Source organism: Crotalus tigris, unplaced genomic scaffold, assembly GCF_016545835.1.
Source record: "Crotalus tigris isolate CLP2741 ecotype Arizona unplaced genomic scaffold, ASM1654583v1 scf7180000017568.12009008, whole genome shotgun sequence".
NCBI classification, from domain to species: domain Eukaryota; kingdom Metazoa; phylum Chordata; class Lepidosauria; order Squamata; family Viperidae; genus Crotalus; species Crotalus tigris.
Window position 1 is genome coordinate 9130786 of NW_024096478.1, and position 21214 is coordinate 9151999.

At 35.1% G+C, this 21214-nt stretch overlaps 1 protein-coding gene across 1 annotated transcript in view; it reads right to left on the reverse strand.

Moving 5' to 3' along the window:
• Positions 1-21214, reverse strand: part of DOCK2 (dedicator of cytokinesis 2) — a 308188-nt gene that overhangs the window by 258061 nt on the left and 28913 nt on the right. Inside the window, exons 7-17 of the mRNA XM_039353200.1 lie at positions 20014-20149; positions 17685-17839; positions 17121-17202; positions 14941-15076; positions 13489-13564; positions 12662-12735; positions 12177-12302; positions 10857-10981; positions 4076-4174; positions 2494-2566; positions 2302-2405 (exon numbers count right to left, since the gene is read on the reverse strand). Of these exons, the coding sequence (XP_039209134.1) occupies positions 2302-2405; positions 2494-2566; positions 4076-4174; positions 10857-10981; positions 12177-12302; positions 12662-12735; positions 13489-13564; positions 14941-15076; positions 17121-17202; positions 17685-17839; positions 20014-20149 (1186 nt within the window). The remainder of the gene's footprint in view (positions 1-2301; positions 2406-2493; positions 2567-4075; positions 4175-10856; positions 10982-12176; positions 12303-12661; positions 12736-13488; positions 13565-14940; positions 15077-17120; positions 17203-17684; positions 17840-20013; positions 20150-21214) is intronic.

Below are 21214 nucleotides of genomic sequence, written 5' to 3' on the forward strand. Positions count from 1 at the left end.
AAAAGTCAGTCAAAAGCAAAGAGCGGATTCAGCACAGTATAGCAGCTTTGTTGTGACATGCAGAAATTGGACACCACTTTGCTCAAAGTGAAACACTTTTCCCTTTTTTTTTTTTTACATGCATGTCAAGAGTATTCTGTAGAAAGTAATCAGTTGCCAAATCACTGAAACCATAGGTTTCATGGTTGTTGCAATTCCTCTGAAAGAATAAATGATGCAAACATCAGAAAATTGAGCTAATTGCTAGTTGGCTAGTTGAGTATAGTTGGATTATTATTATTATTATTAGAATAAATGTCAGCTGCAGCATTTGCACCTGCTTTGCATGTGCTTGCCTTTTACAGACAAATAAATTTAATCTCCCATACCAAGCCATTGGATGCAGTTTTGCACTCCAAATTATCTTCTCGTAGATGGAGAAGTCAAAGCCGGTGCTTTAAATCCCATCTTTAGAGTTTAGACTGAAAGTGGACATAAAAGAGGTTTTCCCAACAATTGTATGAAATTATGGAATATTCCCTAAAAAGCTCTGCTAGAACTACCTTTGTTATTCTTTCTACTAGTCAATATTTTATTTTCCAAGACTTTCCATGGAGAATGATCACCTTTTATTATTATTGGCTTCGTCAATGAAACTATTTTACCGTGATACTTTTTTTCAAAATAAACAGATTTTGTATTCCTATAATTGAAGTCTACAATGGAATACCCTGTGGAACATCTTTCTCCTTGAGATGCAGTTGGCCTGACGATTTTAACCATCCGGAAAGCTGAAAAAAGGTGGCTTTTGTCTCAAACATTGGGATAGGACAGGGGTAAGCAACCTTGGTTCTTTCCTGGCTGGCTCAGGAATTCTGGGAGTTGAAGTCCACGAGTCATAAAAGAGCCAAGGTTGCCTACCCCTGGGATAGGATGAAGCCAGAGTTGAAAGAGAGTGTTGTGGTTGCATCAAGGGAACCATCTGGGTATGGCAACAAGTTTTGTTGTTGTTTTTTTAATAACTTTTTGCTTTAATATTTTTTTATGTTTTTATACTATGTGTCAAGGCTCCGACTAATGCAACCAAGTAAAGCAAAACTCTGAGGCTTGAAATCTCCTCAAAGCACAGGTTTACTGGATACATAATATCAGCACAGTCAAAATTGAAACCAATTCTAAAGTTTTCCCCAGAGATTCAAAGTAACTAAAAATAACAATTCCCTACCCTCTACTATGCTGTAAATCACACTAACGCAATGAAAGTAATTGGCAGGCTTCTTAATTCATCTTCATTCATTCTATTCCAGCTCCTGTGGGAATGACCTTGTTTCCATTCTCTTCTCCCTTGTTCCCCCCTCCCAATTATGTGTCAACTTAGAACAAGAAAGATGGCTTCAGCCAGGCTTGTTTCAGAAGTTGACACTATGATTGTGAACTGCCCAGATTTCTGGGTCGAGTTGGGTAGACAACAAGCATTTTAAATAAATAATGTGATTTTTATTTTTGTGAACTCTCTGCACATAATATTCTATTAAATAAATAATAAAATAAAATAAAATAAAGTGATTTTTACTGTTGTGGACTCTGCACATAATATTCTATAAACAAACAAACAAACAAATGTAAGCAATGAACCTCATATATACAGTATGCTTCCTCTGTAAGCTACTTGTGTAAGCTATGCTGTATTAAAACAGGAAGAGGTCATTAAAAGGAGGAGGAAAAAGACAAAATAGTCAATTGATCTACTGTCAGCTGCAAAGGTGAACTTTTCATACTTCCGTATGAATTCTCTTTGCTAAGTATATCAACCAGCTAAAAATGTAGCCCACAAGAGGGTTGACATCATCTTCAGGGGTTAACAGAAAATTTTCACCATTCGTTGTCCATCTCATGACTCTGGATTTTCTCAAGATGAACCATGGTTTGTGCATTGATTTGTACAACATGCTGAGGCTTAAATCCATGGTTTTCTCAGCTCTCGGCATTTCTGATATTAAACATCAGCTACTGTTTAAGAGAGCATCATTTCAAATGCAATAAGCCACTGAGTTTCGGAGAAGGTTTCTAATACTGTATCTGCATAATGGACCATTATGGTACTCTAAATATAAGCCAGAGAAAGGGTAAAGAAGGGTAAAAATAAGTTTATACCCTGGACATTGTTTGACACTTTACAACACAACAAACCAAATTCAGACAAAGTATATTATGCCAGAGCAACTTTTCTTAACGTGTACTATAATATTTTAATAGCCTAATGGGAAGTTGCCACTGGATTCAGCAATACCAAATCAATGCAATAAGATAATATGAGTGTACCTTTAAAACCGCCAGTTCATGAATGCCATCAGGCAGAGTTGTCCCGTCTTCCTTCATTAATTTTACATAGGCCATCGCAAAATTCTTTTCTCCCTTGTCTTTAGCTGAACAACCAGAATTAGGTATTAGTAGTTTTTACCAACTTATTTAATTTTGCATATTGAAACCAAAGGAACAAAAGAGGTTACTTACACTCCAAAGATGACCGATGTCTAAACATAAAACGCAAATGAATTCTTTGCATATCCTCAATGGGTAAGGCTACCTATTTAAAGAAATAGCATTTGAAACAAACGGCAACTTAAGTTAAATAATAAAATCAATGGAAAAAGGATGGAGGAAAAAGATTTGGAACAGGACTGTCAACAGTTATCCATAGAAAGGAAGCCTGTTATTTTTATCAATGAAAACTCTTGTGTACAATGATTTTTCAAAGTTTATATTTTATCACACATATCTTAGATTTTTTTTAGTAAGTATAAATCACTACTTATCTGAATATGGCTCAGAAGGATTTTTACATTTCATAATGAACTCATATCTAAAAGTAGTCCTAAATTTATTATCACCATTGGGATTGGATTTCCATTGTTAAGGAAATCAGTCATTAAGTGAGTTGGCCTAGTTTAACAACTGATTTGTTGATTTTTTAAGTGAATCACAAGGTTGTTAAGTGAATCTGGCATCCCCCACTGACTTTGCTTGTCGGCAACTGGTTGGGAAAGTCACAAATGGTGATCACATGATCCTGGGACATTACAACTATCATAAAAACATGTTGTTCAGGCACCTGAACATTGATCATGTGACTACTGGCACACTGAGACAGTCATAAGTGTGAGGATCAGTCATAAGTCACTTTTTCCAGTGCCATTGTAACCTTAAATAGTCACTAAGTGAATGATTGTAAATTGAGGACTACCTGTATTGCATTCATAATTATATATCTCTAGCTCCGATTTGCCACTGAAAATGACCATATAACTAATGTATTTTGTTTTGTTGCTAGTTCCAACATCACGTATTATCTTCCAATACAAATATTACATTTGCTGTTCTTTTTATCAGAGAACGACTGTTAGGGCTGGGCTGAAAACAAATCAGACTTTGGAATTAGATGATCCAAAAGCTATTTAAGGAGAACACAAATGTTTCACTATAAACTTTAGTTAAATTTCTATTATATAGGATCCTTTACAAAATGATTCTTATTCTGGATCCAGAAGTCTTTGAAGTCACAGAAATTAATTTGTTTTACTATTCTTGAAGATATTTTAATATGTTCTCTATAGTGTTCTGTTGTTAACAGAAACAGTTTCCTATACACTTTCTGAGTAGTTTACAGTCATCTGGAGTTATTTGCATCACATATTGTCTAGAATTTGCTTGTTACCCATTGTATAGAAACTACGGTAATGTCCACTACATCATTCACCTAAAAATTGGGATATATATCAGTTCTGCATTTTATTAATTTCTTCAACTTTTTATATAATATTTATATTTTTATATTGTATTTATACTGCCCTAGTGAAATAAAACATATACAGCAAACTATATCGTTATGATCATTGTTTTCATTTTCATGTAATCAGTCTCGTAGGATTGAAGGCAGTTATTTGAATAGTTCTAAAAATCATTTTAATGCATACCCAAACATTCTGAAGCTTGGATTTCTGGCTCTGTTTCTCAGAAATCCTCATTTAGCAAAATCAGCAATATCAATAGATTGTCTTAAGATTTTAAATTGAGAGATCTCTGCTCCTTGTTGTACCTTTAATGTCTCCATCCAACGGGGTTGTTTGACTTGATAGTAGACAACTGACTTGTATTCATTCACAGGCTTGTCTCCAGCCCCTAAGCAAATCACATTCTGTCCAAAACAGAAAAATGAAGAGAAAATACTACTTCCTACTTCTTATGATTGTATCATTTTCATCACTGATATATTTTTTCATTCATATCTATTATAATCCTTGAGATTAGTTTCTTATTCCAGAAAGGGAATAATCTAAACATGCACTGTACAGTTTATAGCATTATTTTCCAAACATAAGAACTTCTGGATGGTTGAACTACAAAGCTCAGAATTCTACAGCCAGCATGGCTGTTGATGAAAATTCTAGGACTTAGTCCACACAACCTGGAAGTTGTCAACGTTGGGGAATCTTGTCTAGAGAGCAGATAACTGAAAAGGATGAGATTAAGTAAAATATTCAGCTACTGAGAACCCATTGCAGATGAACTCTTATAGGAGCACCCACTTGCCTTTGATCTCCTGGTTTACTTTTTATTTGTTAGTGGGTAGTTATAACTCTGTTGTGAGTCTCCTAGTGTTTCATATGCTGTCAAGGTACATGGGGAAAGTTTTAAAAGGTGCTAATTAAAATTACTCCTCCCGTTCCAGACCATTGAATTGGGTGCTGCAAATCCCATAAAAGCTGGCATTCGCTGATAACTAACTAATTTTTTAAAACTGAAGCAATTCCTATGCAATATACATACTTGCATTTGTTTGTTTTAGTAAGTTTAGATGCCAGTACAGGTAGTCCTCAACTTACAACCACAATTGAGCCCAAAATTTCTGTTGCTAAATAAGACAACCGTTAACTGATTTTTGCCTCATTTAACAATCTTTCTTGCCACAGTTGTTAAATGAATCACTGCAGTTGTTATGTTAGTAACAGTTCTTAAGTGAATCTGGCTTCCCCATTGACTTTGCTTGTCAGAAGTTTCCATAAGATGGTCACGACCCTGGGACACTGCAACCGTCATAAATATGAACCAGTTGCCAGGCACCCAAATTTTAATCATGTCACCACAGGAATGCTGCAAGTGTGAAAAACGGACATAAGTCACTTTTTCAGTGCCATTTTAAATCTGAACAGTCACTAAATGAACTATTGTAAGTTGAGGACTAGCTGCATTATACAACTACGTGTGTCTGCGTGAGAGAAAGTATTTGCTAAAAAAGAAAATACTAAAACACAATTGCCAACTATACCAATGGGGAGGGGAAAAAAGTAGAAGGTAGTAAAATAAAACTGGGTATTCCCCTACTGCCATCCCACAAAAGAACTCACATAGGAGGTAGAAAGAGAGACAACTCCCCAAATACACAAAGACTAAAGCTTAAAATGAGTTGGGATTGGCAAAGAATATCAAAACAGATCCCCGTTCCTTTTGAAAAGGAAGAAAACAGAAGGGATGTGCCAGATGTTCAGTGGAGATGGCAAAATGCTAGCGGGCAAGAAGCACTAGATAGAGTAGAATAACTCAGCTCCTATTCTTGTCTCAGTCCTCACGTTCCACGAGAAATATGTAATGGAGCGGCCTATGATACGCTGATTAGCAAGCTAATTAGGTGTGAGCTGGATGGCCTGACAATTAAGTGGAGACATTGTTGGGCTTGAAAATCATACTCGTAGAATACTCCCTAAGAGTTTTCTCACCATCCTGGAGGAAAATACAGAGTAGAGTGCTGCATGGTTCAGTGCTGCTGTCTCTGTGCTTCAGCATTTTAATTAATTAATTAAATAATGGCAAATGAGATTGACAGTGGGTGAGATAGGTAACCCCCAGAAGGCAGAAATAAAATTATAAACTGTCACAATGAGTTAGAGAAACGGACTGAAAATCACAAAAGGGAATCTAACCAGGCAATTGCAGAATTCTTCAGTTAAAAGACCGACATCACGCAAACAGCTACAGGTACTCCTTGATTTACAAGGTTTATTTAGTGACCATTCAAAGTTACAATGGCACTGAAAACGTGACTTATGACCATTTCTCACACTTACGACCACTGTACCATTTCCCCATGGTCACATGATCAAAATTCAAATGTTTGGCAATTGATTCATGTTTATAATGGATTGCAGTGTCCTGGGGTCATGTGATCAGCTTTTGAAGCCTTCTGCAACATCAATGGGGAAGACATTTTCACTGAACAACCGTGTTACTAGCTTAACAACTGCAATGATTCACTTAACAACAGTTGTAAGAAAGCTCCTAAAATGGGGCAAAACTCACCTAACAAATGTTTCACTTAGCAACATAAATGTTGGGTTCAGATGTGGGTGTAACTCAAAGACTACCTGTATAAAATGGGGAATACCTGGCTAAGCAATAAAGTTGTTGGGGGGGAATTGATGAATGGGTTTTGAGTATAAAATGAATATGAGTCTGCAGCATAAGACAGCTGCAGTTTTAGGCTGCATGAACAGGAGTCCAGGGAATAATCCCACTTGTGATCCACCTACGGATCTCTCCACCTCCTTGAATGTTGGATCTTGATCTAGATATGACATTTTAGGAAGGGTGGAGAGCAACGAGAACATGTTTAAAAAAGGACGATGAAAGTGATTAGGTGTTAGAAATTAAATCCTATGAAAAGAAATCGAAGAACCTGGAAATGTTTAACTTAGTGAACAAAAGATGCCGGAGGGAGATTATAGCACTGTTCAAATACATGAAAGGATGGGTACGTGGATAATAGCCAGAAATGGTTCCTTCTTGCCAGAAAACAGGACGCAAAATAATAGATTCAAGTTACAAGAAAGCAGATCGTCCTTTAATATTACAAGAAAGGATTGAATCGACAATGGAAGGATTTAGTCAGAGATGTAGTGGGTTTCCCTTCACATGATGTTTTTGAGCAAAGATTAGACAGTTGCTGTTTTGAATTTTTATATGAAACAGGTAATGGAGGATAGCCTAAATGATATTCCCAAGCTTTGTGATTCTCTGATTTCTTTCTGTGCTTAGGAATTCCGAGAAGGTAATGTGACAGGCACAACTATTTTGATTAGTGGCAGCTTCAGCGCCAACACTGCAAATAAAGAAATAAAATATAAAGTTGAAGAAAAATGTCCAGGGAAAGCAAAGAATGAATAGCCTTTCACAAAAGTTGTCAATCCTGTTGAGTCCAATTTAGAGCAAGTAGATGATTTCACAAATAGAAGAAAAAGAAGCCAAAGAAACTATTTCTTCTATTCCTGTTATATAGTAAAATGGGCCTACTTCTCTTTCTGTCTTGGAAGAGTAACTACCTATCATGACAAAGCAAGAAAAAAAATCACCTATATTTTCCCAAAATTCTCTCAAACCTGCTACCATGCTTATTCATGCTAATGGAAATGGACAGAATGGCATCAGCATTCACGGGCATGCAGACAAGGAAGATATTAAGAGGTAAGAAAAATTAGACACTATAATGTGTAAGGGTCTTGCCAGTTACAGAATTAACCTGCTGTTCTTTTTTCCTCTTCTTTTAACAGTGCTTCAAAAAGTGTTTATGTGTAGATATGAATATGTACGTACATTTGTACAAGTGTCTGAATAGACATTCAGACAGAGAGACAGAAAGACAGAATTTCCCCAACATATTATTTTTAGATGGTATTATTTTTTGTGTTTTGGATTTGTATAATTTTATATTTTATATGTATCCCCAAGAGACATTATTGAAGATGGGCAACCACATAAGCATTCTAAATACATAAATAAATGTATACAGATTTGGGGAGAGAGGAATCTCCATAATTGCTTTCATTTGGAAAGGGTTTTTATATAAGTTGATAACTTGTGGGGCTATCATTTAAACCCAGGTTTGTGTTCATTTGGGATAAATAAACTCAGTGGTATTTCTTTTTTTATTTTTGCATTGTGTAGCTATTCTTTTCTTCAAATGCCTTCCTAATTTCTTCCTTCTCATTTCAATCAATTCTATTCATTCCACAGGAAATTCCCTGGAAATTTAACAATGCAAGAAGGTAATTATTTTCAAACTTTCCTTTGGAAAGAATTTGTTGGCTGATTACGAGTGTTATTTTTGCACCTCTTCTCACTTTACAATTTTCTGTTAAATTAAATTTTTTATCACATCAGAAGCATCCATAACTGAGCCAACACTGCACATCAAAAATGCATGAAGTTTCTATTAATTTGAAGGGACAGCAAAGGAAGAAATAAATCCATTGCATTTGATAAATAAATTACTGTCAAAGGATCATCTTTCATCATATTTGAAACTGCATGTGTCCAACATGCAGTATGCAGGCTGCATGCAGCTCTGGACTCCTAGTAATGTGGTATCAAAATAATAAAAGATAAAAACATTAATAATATAAAAAATAACAGAAGTTTGTTATTTATATACATTAACTATATTTGCATCTGGCGGAAGAAAATTCCTTCTCACTCAATGAGACCCATGCAAGCCAAAAGCTTGGCCAATTATACTTTAGACCAGTGGTTCTCAACCTTTCTAATGCCGTGACCCCATAAAGAGTTCCCCATGTTGTGGTGACCCCCAACCACTTATACATCACCGGGTGCCAGGGGCATGGCCAAAGAAAAGGGGAAAAAAATGGCGGACAGCCTTGTTTGGCGACCCCCGTGAAATCGTCATTCGACCCCAAATGGGGTCCCAACCCATAGGTTGAGAACCAGTGCTTTAGACAAAGAGTTAGATTTGAGATACAGTCATGAATCTTCACTAAGGTTTCAAAAGGAATCTTTCAACTTATGCACATTCTGCTTCTATCTTACATGGTTTAAGTTTTTAAACAGATTTAAACAATTAGAAGACCTCCAAGGTCCCTTCCAGCTCTGTTATTCTGTTCTGTTCTGTTCTGTTAACAAAAATAAGTAACAAAAGAATGTAAAAGTAGAATATCAAGAAAAATGTGCATCATCAGTATAGTATGTTTGATCGGTAAAACTGAGTCTTATTGGGGCCTAAACATGTTTGTTTTATTTTGTTTAATGTCTTATTTTACAATTCCATTGGGTTTTTATTCTTCTTCACTGCCCACAGTTTGTTCTAATAGATTGGCAGCCATGTAAAACTCTTTAATAAACATACAGTAAATAAATACAATGTTTCCTATGCATTAATAATTTTAATATGCTCTTTGGAAGTAAAGCTGTTGCTTTACTTTAGTAGTTGTTTCTTAAGCAAAAGCAAGAATTTTACAACATATTTATATATTTTAATCTTCAGACATTAAAAAAAGGTAACTCAAGGAATAATAAGTAAAAGGACAAAAGATTATTATGCTCTATCCATGAACATTTTTCATCACTTTTTATCTCCTGGAAATTGTTCCCTGACACAGCCACTTTAGTCTGCATGTTACCAGTGGGAAAAGAGGAAAGCACGAACTTCCTTTCATTAACATGTAGGGAGGATTAGAAAACTATTACTGATGTGGAGGTCTTTCAAAATAATAATGCAAGGTAGAAGCTTTTGACTATTAGGCCTATGCAAAACTTCAAAGAGGTGCTTCACTTTGACAAAGCTTTCAACAATACACCTTCCCAAACTGCTTTGTAATGGTTTCCTCTAAATTTGACGTTTATGTGATTACTAGAGTGATGGGCCAGCATGATCTCCAATTTAGGTCCTGGTAATGTTCTCTTTATTAACATTTCCCTCCCTCCACTTTCTAGACATAGACATCTGTGGGACCTTCTTGACAATTACATTACAAATGCGTTATATTTAGACATAGATGCTGCAGTTATAATTGCCTCAGTTGGAGGTAATGATGCCATTTTATGGGCTCGTTTTAATTGGTCTCTTTCCCCCAATGAGAGAACATATTATTCCCATGTTAAACAATCTAAAACATAGTAAGGCAGGGTTTTGATTGGTCTAGGCAGTTTGGAGATAATTTGGACCTTGTCATTCTTAGATTTTATTTTTAATACTTTCCCTTATCCTAGTGACAAAGCAATAGTGAGTTTTCCAATATTCCAATTTTCTGGAATTTTCAACAAGCTCTTTGATAAGTGTTGATTAACAAAGAAAAATATATTTGCCGCTTTTTAATTGCCAGGCTGGATTCCCATTTCTTGCACCTGTGCGTGGAAGATGAATAAGCTCACGCTCTCATAAAAATGTGCAGGTTGAAGTGTGGAACAAATGCTATGAAATGGACCAAAAGACAGATACTAATCATTTTAAAGGAGTTCTTGCTGAATCTAACTAGCACTTTGCCTTAGTCTTCCATTATCAAACAAACATCTCAAGTCTAAAAGTTCCTCTTTTTTCCTCTCAGTTCACACGTCGTATACCTTGATGATGAATACTGATATACTTCTTATGTGCCATACAGCATGCTAAACTGTAAACAAGGCTGTAGGAATTATAATGGCTGAGTTAGACTAAAAATCAGCCATGCTATGGATTCTCACAAAGCTTGGATTTTTGTGCAGTGCTTTTTTTCGTAAAAAAAAAAGGTGCCGGAACTCACACATGCCATACAACCTGCCTTGCTTACCCTACAAGGTTCCATCCAAAAAAGGTGCCAGAACTCCGTTCTGGGCGTTCTATGAGAAAAAAAGCCCTGATTTTGTGAATCCAGTCTTTGTTTCATGAATTGCATAAGATAAGTTCCAAAAACTAGCATATGGATACATATTTCTGCAAACAGAACCTCTGGACCAAAGCCAGTAGATTCTTATTCAGAAACTCTACAGAGGAAAATGACACTAGCCTTTAGCAATGTTATTTTAAAAAAATACATTAAGAGCAGAACAGCACTTACAGGTATCACTTTTCCATCCTCATCACAGACACACATGTTGACTTCTACATTTCTCTGAGTAGTTTTATTAAATTTATCTAAATCTCCATGTAGCAAAGTAATATAGATGTCATTCCTTACATCGCCTGTGAAAGAAACACAAAAAGTTAGATATAAGTAGCTATAGTGACAAAGCACATTAAAAACTATTTCTTCCATACCCTGGGTTATACAGAACGTTCAAGAGGAAAATGAAGTTAATTGTCTCTTCAGGGAAAGCATGTTTGCACTGTAGCTACATCATCAATGCATAATCCTCATTCTGCAGTGACACCTTCTGGTGAACTTTGGTCAAATCAGTTGAGTGAGAAAATGGCAAGGATAACACTGAACTGTGCCATGAAGTCTATGCAGTGAATGAGCAAAAGTAGAGAGTAGGGTGGGGAGACAAAAACTGCAAAGGGCAAATTTCACTTTTTGCAAACAAGCCTCTTTTATGTTCATCTAAAAACACATGCATATGGAAAAGCAGACAAACTCCATTTTCTTATTTTAAGAAGAGATTTTTTTTACTTGCTGGGTCTTGAAGCCATGCATCTTTTTCACCAGACTTTGAATGGTCAGTGATGTTAAGTTTTTTGGAAAAATTCTTGTTTTGTAAGCTATTATATGTCAAATAACAGGGTTAAAAACATAAATAGGCAAATAAATTTAAAGTACGTATTCACACACACACACACACACACAAAAAAAAAAAAAAACCTAAAAATATGCCTTTATACTAATGGGGGTGGAGGGGAAGGAGAAGAGAAGGAGTGGGGAAGAGGAATGGGAGGGGAAGAAGGAGGAGGAGGAAGGCTTTCTGGGTGCCATTAAATTATCTGGGTGCCATTAATTCCCCACTGAAGATGGAAAAAAAATAATTGAAAAGTAATGACTCATAGATCTATTTTTTTTACATAAACACTAGGCATTACCAAAAACTAAAAATAATAGTTAACGGCCAGAAGGATTTAAGTAAAGGATTTAAGTGTAGTTAAAGAAAAGCTGTACTGTAATTTGGTGACTTTATGCATAATATTATCATATTTAGTCTCAACACGATCTGTTCTTGGACCTTAGGAAATAAAATTTGCTTATTACATTAATTGATGAAGATACTCTGGGATCAATTTAATTTTGATTTAATGAAAAGTTATAAGAAAATTATAAAGCTAAGTAATGATGCTTTTATCTTTTCCCCTGATGTCTGGGAGGGAGGGAGGGAGGGACGGAGGGACAGAGGGAGGGAGGGAGAGAGGGAGGGCTTTCAGTTCAAAAGAAAAAGGATTGGTATCGTACCTGGCATGATTATTTCAGGGAAGCCAAGCTTCCGAGCAACAACTGTTGTCCTGTCAACAAGGTGAGGGTAGTCCTTTCTAATATGAGTAATGTCTCCAACAAGTTTTTTCATGGTTACCCATAATCCTATACGACATACAAAGATAAAGAAGACTTATCGTGAAATGGGAACTAAGGATTCAAAAAAATATATAGATAAGGAAGTCCAGTTGAGAAGTTTCACTCTAAAACACATTCACATAAGCAAGTAGCTCATGCACCAACTGAAATTTTTGTTGTATGAACAAGGGGCTCCATTTAAAGCTTGTATAACCAAACATATTGGAAAGTGCATGTACGTCCCTACGTAATATTATTGATTCCTAGTACTTCTTCCAACTTGGCTCTCGATGTTGTGGAAACTGATCATAAAGGCCTCCAATCATGCCATCCCTTTAAGGATATAGATATGAGAATGGGGGAATGAGAACAGGCATATACTTCACCTTGTCCACCACTGTCACTTTTGAATGTGGTAACCTTGCTTAAGAGGTTGTGCAAAAACTCATTCTCTGGCACACTGAAAGAAAAAGAAAAATATTACTGCAAACCAAAGACATATAATGAATCAAAGTCAGTTGAGACAACTTTTTCATCAGTACTTGAATGTGAAGGAGTACATTTAGAGTACCAAGCAGAGTTATTGAATATGTGATAAGGGAAGAATTGTTAAACGTAAAACAACAAATGCTTCTAAGTTTAATAAAGGGAAGACAGTGGCAAATCCAGGAATTAACAAATGGCAAAGGGAATCAACACAACGCTGAGACTCAGAACGAGACCTTCTAAGGCAGTGGTTCTCAACCTTTCTAATGCCGTGACCCCATAATACAGTTCCCCATGTTGTGGTGACCCCCAAGTGGGTGGGGCCACCAATAAGAGGGAGTAGGACAGCTAGGGAAAAGGGAAAAAAATGGCGGACAGCATGGTTTGGCGACCCCCATGAAATGGTCGTTTGACCCCAAATGGGGTCCTGACCCACAGGCTGAGAACCACTGTTCTAAGGCTTATCTACCAATACCTGCACAATAATTATTCTACACTGTGAAAAGGATGCAACAATAAGAACATATTTGGATTTAGATGACCTCCGCATGTGCTTTCAGTAAGCAGAAGGTCCTATATATGAAAAATATCTTCAGATACAGTCCATTTTGATTTATGTATATAATGACTTCTAAAAATACTTTTACAATCTTTTTTCATAATGACTGCATCCTACCAGAATAATTTTTTTACACATTAAAAATGTTAAACAGCAAAATTGTCTTACGGATGAAAGGGAATGAAATGTTGTTTCTCTTCATCACTTTCTGCTTTTCCTTTTATAATATCTGAGATGTCCATTACTAAAGAAAGAAAGAAAGAAAAAAGCTATCAAAACTTGAAAAAAGGTAACAGATGTAACTTCTTTCCCAGTTAGAACCATATATCTCATGAGCCATATATAAATGCATTAGAATAAAAGCAAATTTTAAAAAGCAAATTTTAAATCTAATATTTATCAGAATAAGACAGTGAATAAAATAAAGGCACACAAATACATTGCAACAAACTTTGCTGTGCGGATAGCATGTATGTGAGGAAGCATTGCTGATATTAGAAAACTAGTATCTGCCTGAGAAAACAGTACATGGAAAAACTCAGTGATCTGCCCCCCACTTCCTGCATCAGCCATTACTTATTTACACATCAGTGAAAAACTGCCGATAACTATAAAAGCCCTAAGTAAATACCAATTAATTTAGAGCTGGAGCTGACACAGCTGATTGGATATGCTTGCTTAATAATGCATTCGCATTCAGATTTTGCTTGCCTGTGCTCTGGTATTATTTTTTATTCCCTATATAAAATATTAATGAGATAATGCAAAGGTGAGCTGATTATTAGGAGTTCTTATCTTGTCTTAACATTCTTTTTAACCTGGTGTTTTCCAGATGAGCTGGATTACAAATTTCTTCAACTCTCTCAACCAGACTGATCATTAGAACTTGCTGGCTATGATGATTGAAATTTTTAATTCAGCGCATCTGGAAATCACTGGGAAAGAAAACATTATTGCATCATTTCTGCATCACACGAAATATTGTGTCTTGTTCTCTCATGCTGCTAAAATAAAATGAAATCCACCATTCTTTGATCAGCCACCTTTTTCATGGATTTTTTTTTCAAGCACATCTTAAATAACATCTCACTTAGTAATGTTGGAACAAATTTAGGAAGGGATCTTTGCTTTGATAGTCACTTTCATGTCTTGACTTCTCTTGTGATCACACAATATAAAGAATACTTCTAAGCTACATGTTCAACATTTTCTTCAGAATTGTTTCAGTAATGTCTAGCCAATATCATTATATGGATGAAATACCAACATAGCTTCATAAATCTCTGATGGATATATCAATACACAAAAGATGTCAGTGTGAAGGTGAGAGAACAGTATGCAAGTCCAATTACCCAAACAGAATCCTATGTATCCAGTGCCAAAGCTTATTCTTATATACTTCTTGGCAGTGAATATGTTATAAATGACATGATCTTGGTAAATCTGTATATCAGGTATCATCAGCTCACATTGACTGGGACCTCAATATTCAAAGTCAATGGTAAAGTGGGAGGTGGTGACACTTTGATAAGCAAAGAGTGGCTATACATACATAGGTGCAGGTGGAATTGTATTAAAGACCGTGAAGGCTTTTTGGATCCTGTCCATTCTTTGCCTTACCTGCCACTCCAAAAGGCCGTCTTATGCCGTGAGTATATTTTTTGGTGTTAGTATCTTTGAGATCCATTTTTCCAAAACGTACAATTTGACAGATCAAATAAATCCGTTCTCTTGCAAGATCTTTGTTTCCGAGATCCTGAGATAAATAACAGCAAAATCCAGTTCACAGACTGACAGTAAAAAGCTATGACATCTAAACATCAACATTTTCTGAGTTATTACTGGTGTAATAATATAACAATAACAACAGAAAAATGTTATTTCAGCACCCACTGATTTAAACAACATGAAGGAAATAGAAACTGCAGAAAATAAAAAATAGAAATAGAAAAGGAATAAAAAATAAGAATATAATCAAGGAAAATAAAAAATGAAGAAAAGAATTCCCCCTTCAGCACAGAACGAACAGTTTTATGACCTTCACTTAACATGTAACAAATTATCTCTTCTTTTCATATCCCTTCTCTTATCTATAACAAATCCTTAAAGGCTCATCTTTCTGTTCTGATTAGGAAAAAAAAATCTATTAAGCATTACTGCAGATAACAACATATCTATCTTAACTTTGATCAAACAGACCAACTTTATATTCCCTCCTTTTAAGAATCATGAACTTTATTTCCTTCAAATAATATCCTTGAACTTGATTTCTTTTAATTTTTCTTTGTCCCTTCTCACAAAATTATTTGGAGCTATAACAAGACTTTTTAGAAATATATAGGAAAATTAGCCAGGTCACTCTTTTGCATTATTTGTGTATTCATTTTAATTATTAAGACATCAGGCAGCTTTATTTGTTTGTCCAGTGAAGCATCTTTTTCCATATTGTTCTTGCAGCTTGTCCTTTTTAAATCCACTCAATCTCAGTCGTGTCCAATAACACTTGTTGCTTTTCCATAACTTCTTTTAAACTGTCTATCTATAGAGACATACACTTTTAAATGATCTCCTGGGTCCAAATATATCCTTCAATATGTCCAGTGTTAAAATATTTTGCTCCATTCCATATTAATAAGTCAAATTTAAATGCTCTTCTCTTTGTAATCTTTAGTACCTTCTGGTTCTATGTAGTATCCAACCTTCAAAATCTCATTCCATCATAATTTGTTTAAAAAAAATAATTCAAAACAAAATTATTTCTCCCTGTGAAAAATTCTTACAATTAATTTGAAAATCTTATTTCCAATCCATCTGGACTCTTAGTTTATTTGTAACTTTCCCAAGCCAAAGTTCTAATCTCCCTTTTGCTATTTATTCCAAAGAAATAATACTTTTAGCTTTTAAATTTGCACTTTTTTTCACGTTAGAAACAGCTGTCTGGAGCACTTGTGGATCATCTTAAGTAGTGGAGTCAATCAACAAATTACTGATCCACTCAGCTATGCTTTTAGTGAAGTTGTCTTCAGTTTGGCATTTCTTTCCCAGAAGTTCTAATTAGGATATAATTTGTATGTTTCAGTGACTTACTGACTTAGTCATCTGTTGCATTTAGCGTAACATCTGTGTACAATATGATAATTTTTCTTGTACCACAATATTAACGTTTTTCAAATATAGCTAGATAAAAGCCATAACCATATGGATCAGTTATTTCAAGATGACAACCACCATCTACTGTATCTTCGGCGTTTCAGGATTATATCAGTCTAGCCAAACACTAGATTTAGTCTTACAGCCAAGGCATCAGTTGCATGAAATTTGTTTCCCCTCCATATCATTTATTTGAAAAAGTTAGTTTTATGATTCATTCAGTAATTTTTCAAAGAGAGGAACCATCACTATTTCACATCACTACTCAATAAACTAAAAATAAAATCCCTTTGTAAAAAATAAGTTATATAGCCCTACTCACATATCATGCAATCCTATTTCTTCTTTAACTATGGTTAGTTAAATAAGCCACAATAGCTGTGTTTGCACAAATCAAAAACCCATAACGGCTTTGTATTATATGCAAAGTTAGCCATAGAGAGAGAATGAATGAAGTGAGGTCACCTAGCAGAATTCTGCTAATTCTGTTTCCTGTGGCAGAGGAACGTTAGCAGGAGAGAGAACAATCACGAAATTTAATAAATGAGAAATACTTGATTCTGCAAGCTTTCTAGAAAATGAACAGGTAGTATGGGTTGTTGGAGTGAAAGGACTGTGGTTTTTTTTTTAAAAAAAAAAAAGCTACTCACAGTGAAAACCACTTTCAGATTGTTGAAATTGTCAATTTCTTTGACAAAACCTTTGCTCCCCCATCTCACCAAGTAATTTTCACTGTGGAAAAGTAAACATTATATAAGCTGAGATTATCACAATGAAAATAGCACTTTATATGATATTGACAAGCAATTTTAAATTATATTATGTGCATCATTTAAAATTCTGCCAATTGTTTCAAACTTCAGTTCCTGCAGCTTCACACATCATGCTAAACCATGACTAAACCTAGAACAATGGGGAAAGACTGAGACAATGGTTAATAATTATGTAAAGATACAAGCAGGTCCATTAACCTATTAAGGTAGCTCAAGCTTTGATGCAAACCTGGACTGCCTATAAGTCATTCTGATGGCTTACCAAATTATTCATTAATACAAATATGTCTGTTCATAAACTGTATATGTTTAATTTCAACACATCCTAAATTCACCCAAACCACAAGAGATTATCATAATCCATACATCTATAACCTCACGCACACATTAAAATTTCTTAGGGAAATGACCACTGTGCATCAGTGAAAAAAACTGGCATACCTTATCACTGAATGCTTATGGGGATCATAGAGGGACATAAAAAGTTCAGCATCTTCTCCTATTTTGCAGACAAAATTTCTTACAAAGACATAAAGGCTGTGAGTGGGGGATGAAGTATTTCGGCAGAAAGTTCCGTACACAGGCTCATCTTTTGACTGAGAACCAACAACAGTTAAAAGAAAGAAGTTATTAGAAAAACAGCAAAAGAACGTGATAAACAGATTTCCTTTTTTAAAAAAGAAAAAATCATGTTAATGCTACATCACATATTTGGGATCAAGAACATTTAAACCACAACATTTATCACACTTTTCCCAACTTTTCCTGTCCAGCTGTAATGAAATATAATTCCCATAATGTTTGGTCATTTTAAATACCTGAGATACAAGCTTAAGTTAACTTTTGTTGTAAATATCTACAAAGTTCTCTCTACTTTTGAAATTAAACAACTTTGTATATGTGTAAGGCAGGCTTTCCCAAACTGTGAGGTGTAACTCTCTTTGGGGAGGTAAAGAGTCCAGGGGAAGTGTGAGAAATCTTATAATTCTCAAATTATTACAATAAATTCACATTTCCCAATATATTAGCTTCAATTGAATAACCTAGTGCTGATGGAGGCACAAACGTTGCTTTTTATTTTTTTATAAAATTATCAAATATATATATTTTTCGTTGTATTGTTTTCATTGTTCATTTGTGTTCATTTTGTTTTTTGGATCTTTAGGGGAGGCATATACATAAACAGGAGATATGATAGTAAAAAGGAAACTGTTATATAAGCCGTTCTTCTCCTTCCCTACTTTTTACTATAGATCTTGGTCACACAATAGTTATAACATGCTGCTATTGTAATTTCTTATGTGCTACTGATTTTTAAATGATATGTAGCATTGCTTGCTGGATATAAGTTTAAGCAAATTCAGCATTAATTTTTTTTTTATTGAAAATTTTTAAAGTTTTTACAGAAAAAAAACAACCCTTTCAACCCACCCCGACCCTCCCACTCCCTCCCTCAACCTTCCCAGAGCTGAATATAGGCTTAATTAAAATTTCTTAAAATCTTAAAAATATATATATAAACCATGAGTAAGTCTAAATACATTACTTAAACAACTTATAAAGTAATTAACAATAATATATATGTAAAAAAGGGATAAATGTTAGAGAACAAAAAAAAGAAATACTTAATAATAATAATAATAATAATAAAGAAAGAGAAAGAAGAAAAGAAATATAAGAAAATGAAATAAAAATAAAAGATATAAAGAACGAGAAGAAAAAAAAATAAAATAAGAAAATAATAAAAAAAATTACAATCCATAAAATATTAAGATTTATATATGAGTTATTGAAAAACTAAATAATATTTTTTTATATCCAACTTGTATTGTATAAAATCTATCCATTTTTCCCATACCGCAAAGAAGTTCTCTTGCGATTGATCCTTTAAGAAAGCTGAAATCTTTGCCATTTCCGCCAAATAAGAAACTTTAAAAAACCACTCTTGCAAGGTAGGCAAAGATTCCTTCTTCCAATATTCAGCATTAATTTTAAGGGAAAGCTGATGCTTCACAAAGGAAAAATACTTTTTTTCCACTTGGTCAGAAATTAGATCAAGGAGATCTCTCTCACACACAAAAGCTCTGTTCAGGAAATAGTGCACTTGAACATACCATGTCCCAGCAGATTTGGTTACCTGAAGATAATCTGGCATTGTTCACTATGCACAATTGAGCAATATCATGATAACCTTAGGTACCTGGTGCTTCAATAGGAATTCAGAATAACAGAGTTGTATCTACAAACATCAAGAACAACTACTTGGATAGCACAGAATGTAGTATAAGTTACTAGCTTTTAGAAAATTTGAATCAGTGCACTACTTAATTTTCTTCATACAAACCATGGTTTGACTTAGAGTCTACGGACATGGATAATAAGGAAGGTCTTGTCCTCCCTTCTGAATTTTATCTCCCCTCCCCATTTTTTTTTACAAAGGTTGACCACTGCACATTGTTTTAAAAGACCAGGTAAAGTATATCTGACTTTTTAAAAAAGCTTGCTGTAGGCCTTTTGGTCTGCACCAATATGTGTGTCAATTGGTCTAAGTTATGTTATTGGTTTATTGATGGATTGAAATCAGCATTTTAAAAAAGCTGGGAATTCAGGATAAATACTTGACGTGAAGAGATATTTTAATATGCGTAATGAATCAGGAAGGAGAAATGATTGCTAAACTGTTCCTGATGCTTTTACAGATTAATCCTTTGTGGGAATAAATAAGGAAACCTCTGTTTGAGAGTAAAAAGATGGAATGCAAACCCCGTACCATTTCTTCTTTAATTCTTTCTGTGATTTTTTTTGTAGCTTCTGTATGTGCGTGGAAGAGACTGATGACACTGGTTTTGTCAGGATCCAAAATATTGCCATCTTCATCTCTAACAATGAGGTCCAGCTCAAGAATCCTGCAACATTAAAAACCATTCTTTAATTTCAAATAGACATCACGCTACAAATATCTTAGGTTTCATTTCAAGTTGTTTGAAATTTGGCTGATGTTTGTTTATCTCTGAGATGTGATTTAAAACTTAAGACATTCACGCAAAACCAAGCAGTATGTCTGATGCATAGCAAAAAAGTTTGGGTTAACAGATAGTCATGAGGGTATAATCTCCTTTGAAAATACAATTTGCATAATGATGAATGGTATCCTGAATAGAACCATGAATTTAATTAATATCCATGATTTTGCAATGAAAGAAACAATCTTTGAGAAGTCTGAGTAATTGTAGTTTGCAAAGATGAAATGAAGAGCTTTCAGTCTTCTACATATCTTCAATCTTCAACTTTCAAAGTTCAACAGAACTTTGGCTTCCTAGACCATGGTCTGCATTACCTAGATCAGCGGTTCTCAACCTTTGTGTGACGGCGACCCCGTCACACGGACGCGCCGCCCATGTGCGGCGCGATGCGCATGCGCGGCGCCCCCATGCGTGGCACGACGCGCATGCGCGGCACCCCCATGCATGCATGACGCGCATACGCGGCGCCCCCATGCGCAGCGCGACCCCCTGAGGGGGGAAAATGGCAGATCGCGTTGTTTGGCGACCCCCATAAAATGGTCGTTCGACCCCAAATGGGGCCGCGACCCATAGGTTGAGAATCGCTGACCTAGATGAATGCTATTGGCAAGGGATGGATTGCACCTCACAAGAACTGGAAACAATATATTTGGAAAATGACTGGCTCATCTTATCAAAAGGGCTTTAAACTAAAATTGAGGGGGGGGCAAACTTCACGACCTAAAGAACCTAATTCCAAGCAAAAACCACTAGATAACCAATAATATAAGGAAGGGATTAAAGAGAAAAAAAATTAAAAAGAAAAACATAATGAAATAGATAGTGATGGAAAGGATTTAAATCCCAGTTACAAAGTAGGAGATATAAGAAATATAGCCAAGATCCATAAAGGACTCAAATGCCTATACACTAATGCTCAAAGTTTAGGGAACAAACAGGGTGAAGTAT